Here is a 14,545-nt window from a genome sequence, read left to right on the forward strand (position 1 = left end):
CGCCTGGCAGCTGCCTCTGCAGCGTCATGCTCCGGCCGGCAGGGATGCGGGCGCCCAGGCTCGCCCTCTGCAGGGAGCTTGGGGGAAGGGTCAGGGCCGCTGGGGAGGGGGGTGCCCCCCCACCTAGGGCAGCTCCTAGGGCAGATGGAGGGGCTGTGGCATTTCCTGGCTCATGCCCTCACTCAGTCATTCAACAAGCACCTCTGAGCTCACAGGGTAGCTGGAGGTCCCGACAAGCCCTGCAAGGCAGGCCGTGGAGGAGGCTGGGACGTTCTGAGGGTCAGTGGGGTCCTGGGGTCCCTAGGCTGGGGCTCGTTCCAAGGCTAAAACTGGGCTTCAAATGCCAATGTAAGGGTGTATGTGTGTGGGGGGGTACAGTCTGTGTCCAGAAGAGGCTCTGGTGGGGGGACAGGCAGGGATGAGGTGGCCAGGCCAATGCTGGAGCTGGACAAGCAGCTTCGGGAGAGGACAGAGGGCCGAGTGGCCCAGGAGGACAACCTTTTTGTGGCCAGAGAAACGGGGGGGCGGGGGGGGTCGCCCAGCAACCACGGCAGCAAGGGGCTCCACGCAAGCTGCTGCACCTCAGTGGGGCACGCCCTGGCCTGTCATGGAGAGACGGTCTCATGGGTACAGCTGGGATCAACCAGGGGTCAGACCCCAAGTCTCTTCCAGAAGAATGTGCTGCGTGGGTGTGATCACTCCCTGCGAGGGGTAAAGAGGAGGGACCCGGAGACAGAGGGCAGCCATGGAGCCAGCAGCTGACCCCCAGCGCAGGGGTGATAGCAAGTCCACAAGTCCAAGCCCACCCCCTTCCCACGGAGACCCTCTCCTTTTTAGGACCCTCCTAGGGAGACCCCTCCAGCCCCTTGTGGCGCAGGGGTCAGGGGTGGGGGAGGGGGGCACAGTGGCCCCTGTATGGTGCACGCAGCTGCCCTGCCTGGCCCTAGTGTGTTTTCTCTGAATCCAAACCTATGAGGATGAGCTCTCTAAAGCAAGAAAGCAGCCCAGAGAGGTAAAGCGACGTGCCCAGGTCACACAGCAAGGATGAGAGCCGGGGGATGAGGCGGGTCCAGGCCCTCGTGGTGCCCACAGCCACTCCACACGGCCCCCCGGGGGGTCTGGCTGCCAAAAAGGCACCTCAGCGCCCTGGGACACAGACAATCCCCCACCAAACGGCGGTTCTCATCCTTTCTCTAGAGGTAGAGCAAACCCTAAGGCACTGAGGTGACGTCCTCTGTGAACTGAATGTTTCAACTGTACCCTCGGGACACGACCATGTGAGGGAAGACGTTAGCTCGGGAAGTGGAGGGGAGAGCTTGGGCCACTGCTCAGAACAAGGGGGCGCAGCACAGCAAGGGAGGGCGGCGGGGGTCAGAGGTGAGCCGGAGACGCCCCAGGCTGCACGTGGCCGCCAGGACAGGCCCTGCCTCCCCCACCACCCCCGTGGAGGTCTGGCTCCACCCAGGACCTCTCTGTCCACAGAGACAAGGCTGTGGGCAGTCGGCCACAGGGTGCCGACAGAGACAGGGGCCCTGGGGAGAGGGGGGAAGGTCAGCAACAAGCCAGGGAGGGGCCGGAGGCTGTGGGGTCTTGGGACCTGAGTCCACGGCTTCCAAATTCCCCTCCGCTGCTTAGGACGAGGGATAGCAGCCAGCCCGCGGCTCAGTGGTGTCCCCCAGCCCCGCGGACGACAGCCAGTGACCGGTGTGGGGTGCCAGCCAGGCACAAGGTCATTCGGCCGTGAGAAGGAACCAAGTCCTGGCATGCCGCGTGGGGACGGCCCCAGAACTCCAGGCACATGCGCTCAGTGCCCCCCCCAACCCCAGCCGACCGTGGTCTGGGAGTTAGGGGTCACGCCCGCATGTCTCTGAAGACCCCAAAGACCACAGCACCTTACTGCTTTACAAGAGGGCTCTCATGGCACTAAATCAATCTTTACAATTCAACCACTAGCCTGCTCCTTCCCTGACCACCAAGCCCAGCAAAGCACCCCCTGCCCCCGGCGGGTCTCTGGTTCCAGGGTTTGGAAAGGCAGGGCAGAAGCAAAGGAGGCTGCTGGCTCTCCCCCTCGTGCCCCTGCTGCCCCCAGGCTTCTGGAAGTCGACACCCCCATCACCCGCGGCCCTCGCACCACCGAGGTGGGTCCAGGGGCGAGGGGGCTTCCACCCAGGGCTACCGTCCTAACGAGCTGTGTGCCTCGGGCTCATGACTTGACGTCTCTGAGCCTCAGCCTCACCATCTGTACACTAAGCAACTCCGGGCTGTGAGCCCCTTCTGCTGATGGGGGAGACGGCAAGGTCACAGGGCGACTGAGTGAGAAAAAGGGGACCAGGCACAGGGTGCAGCCCAGAGATGCTCCCGAGAGGGACAGCACTTCCTCGTTTTCTCAAACTGAGGCCTGATTGGGGGGTGGGGGAGGGGTGGAGCCGATCAAGAATGGAACACGGAGCTCACGGCCATGGCTTCAAACTCTCGGAACCTGGCTTGTCGACCGCTGGAAAGCCTACCATTCTCAAGACACAGGGTGTCGAGAGCCGAGGTGCACACACAGAGGAACGTGAGTGGGGGGCGTCCCGGGTTCAAACACTGCTCCCAAACCTCGGCCCTCCCCTCTGAAGGACGGAGTGACCGGTCAGCCAGCTGCAGATGCCACGCTCCCACGATGTAATGGCTCTGGGCAGTGTGGCTGGGGCTGGTCTTCCCTCTCCCAGCCCCCCACCGAGGACTCACGCCTCCAGGACAGCGAGCACACAGAACGCCCAGGTCAGAGCCGCGAAGAACAGGGCACCCCAGCCACCGGGCCAGGCCTCTGCCAGCAACACACTCTGTTCCCAGCCAGTGAGGCCCGGAAGCCTCTGGCACGTGGGCTGCCTGCTGGCCTGTCCTTCCAGCCGGACGCCGAGACCAGACCAGCCTAGGGCAGCGGAGAGGAGACAGCACCATCGAGGCAGGCTCGTGCCCTGGGCCCACGGTCCTGGCATGATCCCCCGTCTACAGACCTCCCCTGCCTGCCTCTGCAAGGAAGAAAAGGGCCCTTCCATGGCCACGTACTCTGCAGCAGTGAGGTGTCACCAGGACATGTCCCCTGAGGTGCAGGGACGATTGGCGGTGACTCTGCGCGAGCGGAATCAGCATTTTCCCACGTGCCAACACTTGCCTTCTGAACGTTGAGAAAGGACACAGCCAGAGCAAGGAGCTGCCGGGCAAATTCTGCCACGGGGGCATCCCGTCACCTCTGAGGGGACCACCGAGTCTCAGCCACCCCGTCCCCGCTGTGTGCGCACCCCCACGACGGGCAGGGAGCTCGCTGCCTTCTGTGGGGCCATCTGTGCCCCAGCTGCGTGGCACGCTGTGGCCTGGGACAGCAGGGCCTCCCAATACCGGCCGGGCGCACTCGGACAACACCAGGCAGTGTGCCCTGGTGGGCGTGGAGGGTGAGGAGTGTGTGGGGCTGCCAGCAATCACGCTCTGCCCAGGCGGACACAAAGCCAGGCCCCAGCGGTCTGCCCTCCCAGGCCGCGGCCCACCCCGTCAATCCCGAGCTCACTGCCCAACAACCGTGAAGAGGAGAGATGCAGAACTCCGAAGACCCCCAGCCACCCCAAGTCAGGGCAAATGTCCCTCCTGCCAAGCTGCGGAGCCTCTGCACACACAGACACATGTGTCCTCCCCACACAGGGCCCTGGGACGCAAGCCCTAGACTTCTGGGGCAAAACAGATGGCAGGCAGAGGTACCTAGGTCCCTGCTTCCTCTGCCCAGAGGGCAGCCCCATGTCTGAGCAGCAAGTCCATAGACCGGCCTGGGTCTCCCGGCAGCCCCAGCCACAAACTGCCTCCCACCCTCTTGTCCAACCAGCAGCCCATGACCCAGACTAACATGGGCAACCAGATGGTGGTCCCAGAAGGGCCTGAAGCCGGAGGCCCAGGGAGCCTCCGAATAAAGATCAAAGCTCAGAGAGGGTCAGCGTTTGCCCAGAGCCACACAGCATGTCACAGCCCAAGTGACCCCAGAAGCCAGGGCTCCGATCTGGGCGACACCCATCCACGCCGGCACGCAATCCTTGCCTCAAGGAGTTAGGTAGTCGTGGGGGGAGCTGTCCCAGAGACCCCCACTCTGAGATCAAGTGGGTTTCTAGAGACCGTGGCCACCCCCGCAGTGGCCCCTGGAGCCAAGGCCGGACAGAGGCGGTAGAGAGGCAGAAGCAAAAAGCAGAGGTGCCAGGGTGGGGTGGGCTCGCCGGCCGGGCGGGGGGCTGGGAGGGCCTGCAGTTGGGATGGCGCCACCCGCCCCCCAGAATGAGGCAGCGCGAGGGACAGCGGAGTGGCCAGGAGCCCACCCCGGGGCGGCTCCAGCTCCTGCTCGGGGGGAGGGGGCTGCGCTCCCCCCTCGGGCTGCAGCCTGGCGGGCGCGCCTCTTACCTCTGGGCTCCTCCGCCTGTTTGGCGAGCTTGCGCAGCGCGGCGGCAAAGCTGGAGGACGGCGCGGCCTGGGCCGACAGCGCGCTGCTGGTGGCGGGGCTGCCGCTGGGCACCAGGGCGCCATTGAGCGGCGAGGGGGTGAGGGGGTTGACGGTGGCGGTGGTCCTGGTCGCGGTGGAAAGCATCCCTAGTGAAGGGGACTTGGGCTCATGGCTCATGCCTGAAACAGGAAAAGAAGAACCAGAGGTCACCCAGAGAGTAGGAGGGCCCAGCACCAGAGCGGGGGTCCGCGGGGCGCGGGGGGTCCGGCACCAGCGAGCAGCATGCAAGGGACAGGGAGCGGGAGCAGATGCGGGCGGCGCCAGCAGCACAGGCAAGGCAGAAGAGGGCCAGCGTCACAGAGAGAGTGGGGCCACGGCGCCCCCACCCCTGTGGACCCATGGTCACAGGCTCAAGTGCACCCAGCACCCCGGGACTGCAGACGCCAGACGGCTCAGCCCAGCAGGATCCCAGAGCATCTGCTCCCGCGTGCAGGAGGGACAAGGAGGCGCTGCACCTGCCCCCATTCTAGAGAAAACAGACTCAGGGTCTGACCCCAGGCAGGCCACCCGGGATGCTGGCAGGTCCCCAGCGGCACAGATGCCTCGGAGAACGGCCCCATCGGCCATTGCGTGCGCCGTCGGGGAGAGAACGCGGCCGCCCCGCACACCCTGCCTGCAGACCAAAGACACACAACTGTAGTCTGACCCACTGTCAGTGGGCAAAGAGCCACCTTCCCACAGGCCCCCAGCCTCTCACGTCTCGTCCAAGTGTCAACGAGGAGGCTGAACTGCCTCCCAACTGCCCAATCAATAAAGGCCCAACTCAGGCAGCCGAGGAAGAGGCGCCATAAATAAGTTTTCCATTACCATTCCCTGCCCTCTCGGGGCCACCGGCCCGGCCCAGGCCCCGCTCCCCGCCCCCTCGCTGTGGGTGCGTTCCAGGGGTGTAAATCAAGCCCGATGGCCTTGCGACTGGCAGGGGTCACAGGTCGTGTGCAGGGAAAAGCAAATTGACTTCCAAACCCCCAGATGGACACCCAGGAGGGGCAGGCTCCAGGAATACCATACAGGCATCCGGGGAAGGGTCCTTGGGAGTAGTGCGTGGAGGAACACAATCCTAGAACACTCAAGAACACAACAGGGCAAGAAACGTGCACTTCTCGCAGGGTGGTGGCAAGGGACCCCCCCCCAGGCTGCGGCCCACACCCCAAGAGGCTCTCCATGGCCCCCAGAGCCCACCTCACCTCCGCCGGGTTCTGCACTGAGTCTAAAGGAGTCTACCTGGAACCTGCTTCCATGTCCAACCCTGTGGGCCAGCAGGCTGGAAGGCGGCCGGGTGAGAAGAGGGGGATCCCCACAAGGGGGGTCAGGCAGGGGTAGGCACCCACCTGCTGCCCCCAGAACTAGCCAGGAGAGAGGACAGGCCTGGACGCACATCCTAAAGCCCGAGTCCCAGAGCGCCAGGTGGGGCAGGAAGAGCCATCCTTGGGGCTCAGGCTGGCGCATCCAAGACAATATTGAGGGCTTGTGCTTGGGAACAAAGGACCCCCACAAGCGCCCCGGTGGCCACAGCCAGTCTGCCAGTCTCCCAGCTGTGGGGTAGCGCCAACCCCCGGCTGACCCGCGCATCCTCCTCTTCCTGAAATAGCAGGGGTGGGGGGTGACTCTCAGTAGAGAAACCCAAGAATCCAGGGGGGTGTGAGGGTCCCTTCCCCAGAAGCCTGATTGCCAAAGAACACAGGTCTCAGGCCAGGGTCATTCTTGGCCAACTCAGCACCCAGCTGGCCCCTGGAGGACCACTGAGCACAATGGATGTTACACTCTAGGAGTGTGGCCCCAGGCTACCACTGGCACCTTCTCCTCCTCCAGTGGACAGTGGGGACAGAGGGGGGCAGGAGGTGTGGCCAAGTTCATGGAGTGAGGAAGTGGGGGCCCGAAGGTCACGCTTAGCATTCACTTGGCTGCCAGGTACCCGGGGCATGAATCCTGCTCTGTAGCCTCAAAGCTGGATGACCTCAGGCAAGTACCTTTGCCTCTCTAGGCCTGTCTGCTTGTCTGTAAAATGCAGTAAGGACAAAGTCTACCTTGTAGGTTCACCTAGACAGGTTTCAAAGAACTAACACGAGGGACTTTATAGAGTGTGCCCGGTGCACACCAGGGGCCATTTATTAAACAGTCCACCAGCCTATGGAGGAGCAGAAACACAGGTCCAGATGAGCAAGGAGCCCGGCCGTGGCCTCACAGGTCAGCCCCTGCAAACCAGGATACACGCTTCCGGAATTGTGCTGCTTGCCCCACCTGGGGGACCAGGTGATGTGGCGTCAGAAGTCCACGTGCTGCTTGGGGTGCCCCCCATGGTCCCCTCCCCGGGCTGGGGACTGCATGGCCCGGTGTGCACGCCGCCGGCAGAGCACAGTTCCATGTGCCTGAGCGGGTGGCGGCTGAGGACGGGTCACACGCGGGAGCTGGTAGCTGTTTTGGGAAGGAGAGACAGCACTTAGAGATGCTACACGGTAAAACGGAGGCCTTGTGGGGATAAGGCCCCCACTGGTCCTGGTGAAACACTCAGGGGAAGGTGTGGCTACACAGGGCTGCCGGGAGACAAGGTGCGTGAGGAGGGACCCCGGGCTCTCTCCCGCAGGGGACATCAGTTAGACATGGCTGGGTCATCTCCCAAGATGCCTCCAGACGGGCCTAGGAGAGGCCAGCAGCTGTTCACAGTCTGGTCCTGGTCATACAGATGGTGCAAGGCCACAGTCAGGCAGCACGCCTAGGACTCGAACCCTGTCTCACAGCCCCACACGGCCTCCCCGCACACCTTACACCACCTGCCCGCTCCGAGGCCTCAACGGGATGCTCGACCAGAAAGGATAAACATGTGTGCATGCACGGCTAAAACACGTGTCACCAAAGTGAAAAACACATCCACAAAGTCTTTGTTGCTCATCCCTTCAAGGGGTGGAGACTAATTCTCTTGCCCCCAGATGTGGGCCGGACTTCCGGACTCACTTCTGACCAACAGAGTATGGTAGAAGTGATGGCATGTGACTTCCGAGAAGAGACCACCGTGGCCGCTCTCCCGCATCACTTGAGTGGAGCGTGCTCAGGCTGCCCACAGGGTCCCAGGTTTCCTGCCGCCTCCAGACAAGAACCGTGTTCCTTCCCCCCCACTCCCGGATGAGCCTTTGGATGAGACCACAGCCCCGGCTGCCAGCTGAATCACAGCCTTCTTGGAGCCTCTGAGCCACCCCGCATCCCTAAATGTTAAGTCTGGGAGAGTTCGTTATGCAGCTTAGGATAACTGACACGGTACCGCCACAGGCTCTACTGACCAAGACTACCGTCTCGAGCTCTCTCCCCATCTCCCTGCCTTCTTGGAGCCCCAGAAGGGGGCATCTGCAAATACTCCATGACCAACACGGCCCCCCCCCACCCCGATGCCACCGGCGACCGTCAACCACACCCTCCCTGTTCCCTCAGTCCTTAGAGAGCCAGTCATCTCTCTTTAATCCCAATTCTGTAAGAAAGGTGTTACTGTGCCCATTTTACAGATGGGGAGGCCAGGCTTGGATCCAAGGGCCGACAGATGGTTAACAGCAGGGCTGAGATTACTGCAACAAAGCACGTACATCCTGTTCACGCCACAGTGGTCAGGGCCCAGATCCAGACCCATCCTGCCCCACACTGCACACGGATGTAAGAGATGGGGACGAGGAAACAAGGAGTGGGGAAGTGAGGGTAGACAGTGGGGTCATTCCACCTCCCGGTGACAGTCCCCAAGGCCCAGGAGCCGATGCGAGGCCCCTGTCCAGTGGCCATGTGACAGGCTGGCCAGCTGGTGACCCGGGTGGACCTGCTGTGACCGCCAGCTGACAGTGCTGGGCAGGATGGCACCGAGGTGCTGGGACAGGCAGGTGGTAGCCACAGGACAGATCCCAGGCCAGACTCCAAAGATCACATGCCCCTTAAGGTGTTGGTGGGTGTCTTCAAGTGGCAGCAAGAACAAAGGCCTCACTTCTTATGTTGTAGCTTCTCTGCAGTAAACCAGGTTGTTAAAAAAGGGGGGGTCATCGGGGCACCTGGGGGACTCAGCTGGTTTAAGCATCTGCCTTCAGCTCAGTTCATGCTCCCGGGGTCCTGGGATCGAGCCCCACGCGGGGCTCCCTGCTCAGCAGGGAGTCTGTTTCTCCCGCTCCCTCTGCCCCTCCCCCTGCTCATGTGCGTGTGTGCTCTCTCCAATACATGAAATCTAAATAATGTTTAAGTAAAATAAAACAAAGTAAAATAAGTAAATGGGGGGGGTGGTCATCAAAGAGATGGAGACTCACCAACATGAAGCTGGCACACCAACAGAGGGCCCGGAGGCGCCCCCTCAGACCAGGGCCCCCCCTGCTGGAACTCAAACCCAAATAAATCCGCACCTACTGCCCCCTGCCCCTGCCTGGTGAGCAGGGCCTCTGGGGGGGCAGACCCCCCTCCGCGCCCTCCCGGGGTCGGCTACCCCCTGGATGACACAGTCACACTGCTGCTGACACGGAGTAACCTCCCCTCCTCACACAAAGCCTGGCACCTGTTCCCCGGGCTCTGGCAGCAGCCCTCCGGGTTCCTGGGGGTCCCCCAAAACATCTCTGTCGTAGTGTCAGCTGTGGGCTCCAGGGGCGCTGCGAGCCAGGAAAGCTACTGCTGATGTCAGGTCACTTAAAATAGAATCCCAAGCCAGCCACTTCATTAAGGAGCTAAAATTAGCCCTGCTCCTCGGCATGTGCACCCCCGGAGGGCGGGCTGGGGGGACCACCAGCAGCTGGGATGGCAGCTCCTTTGCACCCAGGACAGGCAGGCAGAGGCCAAACTCAGAGGACCCCGACGCCTGGCAAAGGGTCACCCTAGACCTACTCTGACTTGATGCAGCCTCGGGGGAGCCCCCTGCCCCCTAAGCCCTGCCCCGGGAGGCAGACGCAGGCCTCCCCCACGCACGTGCTCTCTGGCTGAGGCCACGGCAGGCGCTGCCACAACCGTGGAGTCCGCAGGGGTGGGCTGAGGGGAGAGCGGGCCTTGGGGCGGCCCCCGCACCCTCAGGAGGCCCCAGGGGACCATGGGGTGCCTGCTCCCCGTGCCCTCATCAGAGAAGGTATTTATTAACTTCTGTGCTCCTGGCCATTGACTGAATTCTCGTCTACATCATCAGCTCATGTAAATTCATTATCCTAACAGCTGGGAATAAGCTCCACTGCGTGAAGGCCAATGATGGATGAGAGCTGGAGGGCCGGGCAGCGCTGGAGGCGGGCACAGGCCCCCCCTGCACCCCGCTGTCTGAGCTCTCCCGCCAGGTGGGACTCGGGTCGTGTGGCCTCCTGGCCTTCTCATTTACAACCCGTACAGCTGTCCTCCCCTGCACGGGGCTCCGGCCACCCCCAGCAGCCCACCCAGCCTCCTGGGCCAGATGCCCGGAGGTGAGATCCCACCGCTCCTGGGCCCCCTTGGGGCCGGCCCCCCAGAGCCGAGAGCCCGCGGCAAACCCCACTGGGCCGTCAGCACCCGCACAACGCCCCGGGGCCCCCCTCGGCGGATGGTGGCGGCCACGGCAGCCAAGGGTGCCCCTCGCCGCTCCTGCTTCTCCCCCTCCCCGATGTGGTGTCTTTAAATCCATACTTTGCCTCTTCTGCCTACGCTTCTAATATAGCAAGAGCAGCACAAAGCTTTAAAAAAAAAAAAAAAAAAGGGGCAAAGGGAAGGCAAGTGCAGGGCTGGCCCGGCCCACTGACGTCCGCAGCCCTCCGGAAACCCACCTCGTTCGGATTCTTCAGAACACGCCCCAGGCTCCGAACAGCAGGACTTAGATGGAGGGAGGCGCCCAACACGCCCCGGACCGTGGTCCCAGTCCAGCCTCCTCCCCTCCTCGAGGGTGGCGGGTGTATTAATCAGCGCGCAGGCCTCCCGCCCGGCCTCCCGCAGACCCTGTAATTACCGCTTCCTTTCATGGGCTCTACGCGGCACCAGACCTCGGGCCTGCTCCCTCCATGCTCTCTAATTACAAGCTAAGGGCTGAGATGAATTTTCTGCTGGCTCCCAGTTCAAGCACCAGTCCGCACCCCCAGCCGCCCCCCTGGGGTAATTACACCCCGCGGGGCCGGGCTGGCGGGGCCTCCCTGTCCTGCGCCGCACACAGGATCTGGACTGGGATTCTCCCATCATCCCTCCTGAGGATTTTTCATTACCACAGAAAGAAATGTTTGTGAGCAAATACAGAGTGTCCCTGGGCTCGGGGGGGGGGGGGGCTCCCCCACCGTGCCCCTCGAAGGGGGGATGCTCCTGCAGCCCTAACAAGGCTGGGGTGACCCCACTGCGGAGACCGGGTGAGTGGCGGTGGTGGGGCACGCCACGTGATCCTGGGAGCCTGAGCGGCTTCATAATAAATTATTATATCTGCCTTCAGCGTGTTCTGAGCTCACTCGCACGAAGCAATTTTTCTTGAGGTGGGGGTGGGAGAGGCAGGAAGGCTTTCCTGCTCCGGATGCACAGGGTGGCTTGCTTAGGCCTCATGTCCTTTCTTGACTGAGGACAGCCCCTCAGGTTGTAGGTCGCTGAGGGGACTGGGGCCTCTTTCTTGTGCCAAATCCCAGAAGAGGACTTGCTCCCCAAGGCTAAGGCTGCAGGAGCCGGAGGGCTGGGCCAAAGCCCCGGCTAGCTGCCGCAGCAGCGGAAGGCCCCAGCAGATGGCCTGGATCCTGACCCGGAACCAGGAGAAGGGCGGAGACGGCAGGGAGGGGGAGAGGCAGGGGAGGGGCAGACGGAGGCCAGCCTGCACGTCCACAGGAGACCCCCGGCCCAAAATGAGTAAGAAGGCAGCTCCCTTTCCCATGCTGCTGCCACCCTCCCCTGCTCAGACCTGTCACTCAGCAGCATTAAGTCACTAGGGAGCCCAAGGCAGAAGCCTTTGAGCCTCGGAAACTGTCCTCCAGAAACACAATCAATGAGAGCTGGCACCACAGGGTGGGCGGTTTCCAAAGCCAGCTTCTGGGGTCACCCGACAACCACTGTGAACCCCGAGTGGGGTCCAATGTTTAGGGTTCTCCCGGCCTTGATCCCCCCCCACTGCCAAGACTAGTAACGTGGGCGGGGGGGGGGGGGGCCTGTGTGGAGAGCAAATCCAGGTTCTAGGGAAAATGAGAGAGGCGCATTCAGGAGAGACCCCTACTCACACGTCACTTGATGCCCGCATACCAGGTAACAGCTTAACAGCTGTGGGCCGGGGGGGGGGGGGGGGGGGGGGGCTGAGAGGTTCCCGGGAGGGATGGCCCCGTCCCCGTGGGAGCCACAGAGTGGGTGGAGAGGAGAGCGAGCATGGGGTGGCACCCGGAGTGGGGGGCCCCCCCGCCAGAGGCGGCCAAGGACAGTCTAGGGGTTGAGGTTCCAGGCTGCCGGAGACCGGGAGTGGCAGAGGCTGAGGCCTGAGGCGAAGGACAGAAATCAGGCAGCAGATGGCTGCGACATTTGACAGCGACTACTCTGGGCGGCTGCCGGTCTAGAGAAGCGGGATGGGCGTGGCTGCGAGCCGCGGGGGGGGGGGGGGGGGGGGGGCAGGAGAGGCAACTACGGCAGCACGGGAAGCAGACAACTGAGAAAAGCAAGAAAAGGCCAAGAGACAGGGTCAAGGCTGGAGCCTGGCATCCAGGGCAGCGGTCCCCCAACAACACGGACAGGGCAGTCCTCACGGCCGCAGCGGATGCACGCCCTGCCTCGCCCAGAGCATCAGAGTAACTCCGCGAACAGACCTCAGCCGACGGCGACGTCAGGGAGGCCGCCCAGAGTCACGGGGCAGGGCGGAGCCGGAGCCAAGGATGACCCGCGGCCAGCACCATCCCTCCTGCCACACACACGCCCGGGGGGGGGGGGGGGGGGGGGCAGGGCTGTCCCAGGGCCAACGGGCCTCCCCCCACAAACGATCCCAAGTGGCGAGCCTCTTCTGCCCACTCTACAGATGGGTAAACGGAAGCGGGGAGAGAGTGGCGCCCTTGTCCAGGGCTGCATGTGGAAAGGCTGGAACCTGAACCCTTTTCCCTTGCTGCCGTGCTGGCAACCAAGATGGGAAGACACTGGGGAGGGCCACTCGCTGGGGCTGCCTCCCGTTCTGCAGACCCCAGTCCTGTGGGGTGGCACCCACCTATGTGCCACACCCGTATTACCCTTGGCATAAAACCCAGGAGCGAGGAGGAGGATCCGGCTTTGGGACCCCCACCTTCCCACAGCTCCCGGCTGGAGGGCACCCACCCCCCTGGAGCCGCCTGAGGTGACAAGGGTGGATAGGGACCCTTTTATGTGCCACATGGCACCTGAGCTAACCAGGCCACCTCTGAGCCGAGTCTCGCTCACAAAGGAGCCCTTTCAGCAGACTCCCAGAGGCACAGGGTGCAGGACGCGCTGGGGGTCAAAGGTGTCCAATGCAGAGGAGAGGTCCCGAAGGAGAGAAACCCAACCCCGGCAGGAGGCGGCCACTGAAATTCTCCAACTTTCCATGGAGCAGCAGGTGGGGAAACAGGCCAGGAGGGCAGGCATCAAGGCCAGGTCCTTCTGAAACCGTTAAAACCTGACTGGGGGTGGGGGGACAGACGTTGAAAAGCAGTGGAAAGAGAAAGGAGAGGCCACCGTTTGACCAGCCTGGACCCCACTCCCTGCTCCCTCATGCAGCCAGGCTGGGGGCCAGGAGGTCCAGGTGTTTCAACACCTCCTGCCTTACCCCCCTGGTGAGGGAGGGACAGAGAACGTAAGAGCACTGTCCCTCCAATACGGAGTGGGCATTGACAAAAGCTGTCTATGCAAGGCAGGCTTGCAGCCCCAGCCCCCAAGGGCACTGGGTGGGTCCTTAGCCAACAGAACAGGGATGGAGGTACACCAGCCACATCCTCACAGGTGATCAGCCGACCAGATGTGATGGGGATAGAAGGGTGATGCCTGGCATCCCTGCTCAGGCCAGGGACGGGACTGGTCTGGCTCCCACCCCACTTCTCAGGGGGAGCTTGCCAGATCCGAACCTCAGTTTCCCCATCAGTAATGGTATGGGGGGGCACTAGACACGGGGGGGGGGGCAGAGGTTAAGCAGGCTTCCTCTGACTCTCAACCTGTCTTTATTTCGCTGATGTCAAGCCATGTTGCTTAAAAGTGAATCGATCAACATTTGAAAATGGGAGGTTTCCAGTCAAAATGAAGATTCCAGTTTCTCTTATAAAATTAAAGCCACCAACCCATAATCCTGAGAACAGCAGTTGTCCCAAGTCCCCACCCTGACCTACTCTCTCAGGTGGGTCTGCTTGCTCACGCAGGGGTGTATCTCACCAGGTCTGAAACTGTATGGGCTCAGGCAGTGAAAGGTATGTGTAGGAGCTTAGGGATCGACGTGTACTGTGGCCAGGACCCTCAGCCCAGATGTTACCAACACCTTAACTCCATCCTGTTTCAGCAGGAAGAGGTCGACCCTTCCACACGCTCAGATTTGGGGGTGAGGGCCCACCAGGAAGGAGGCTGTGATCCTGGCATGTGTCAACACCAAGCGGATCTCGCTCGGCTCAAAGCCAGGGCACTCAAGCCAGGACCTGCCTCAAATAGGAATTTTGCTTTTGTAAAAAGGGCCATCATCATAACGGTCAAAATGGCAAACTAGACCTTCTCCTACTAAAAATATACCTACTGAATTCGGTATACGGATTTGCCAAGTTCACAGCTCACCTGTATGTATGGCATCCATAAACACAGATTTTTAGGGCACAGAGGACTTTATGTATATAACCCTGAGTATTAACACCTGTTCCCGATGTTACACACCTGGGCCGAAGGAATATGGCCTACCAAAGGTAAGATCCTGAACCTCCAAGTTCTAATGGTACTTCCTCCTGGGCTCATGTACCATCTGCCAAGCCCTGTGTGCTATGCCCAGACCTCAGTAAATGCCCCCCCTCCCCAACACCAGCTATCCTGTGTCCAAAACGGGACCTCAAGCAGGGCCCACAGGTCAAGGTTCACCACAAGCCATGAGCTCCCAGTGCGAACTGTGCCACGGGGGGGGGGGGGGTCCCCGCCTCCTGTCCACAGCTG

At 62.1% G+C, this 14,545-nt stretch overlaps 1 protein-coding gene across 12 annotated transcripts in view; it reads right to left on the reverse strand.

Moving 5' to 3' along the window:
• Positions 1-14,545, reverse strand: part of GSE1 (Gse1 coiled-coil protein) — a 400,092-nt gene that overhangs the window by 30,998 nt on the left and 354,549 nt on the right. For 7 of the 12 annotated variants that reach the window (XM_027617162.2, XM_027617161.2, XM_027617160.2 and 4 more), the window contains one exon: positions 4,420-4,638. The exons of the other annotated variants lie outside the window; for them this stretch is intronic. In XM_027617162.2, coding sequence (XP_027472963.2) covers positions 4,420-4,638 — 219 coding nt within the window. The remainder of the gene's footprint in view (positions 1-4,419; positions 4,639-14,545) is intronic. 12 annotated transcript variants of the gene reach the window in all.

Source organism: Zalophus californianus, chromosome 17 (assembly GCF_009762305.2).
Source record: "Zalophus californianus isolate mZalCal1 chromosome 17, mZalCal1.pri.v2, whole genome shotgun sequence".
NCBI classification, from domain to species: Eukaryota; Metazoa; Chordata; class Mammalia; order Carnivora; family Otariidae; genus Zalophus; species Zalophus californianus.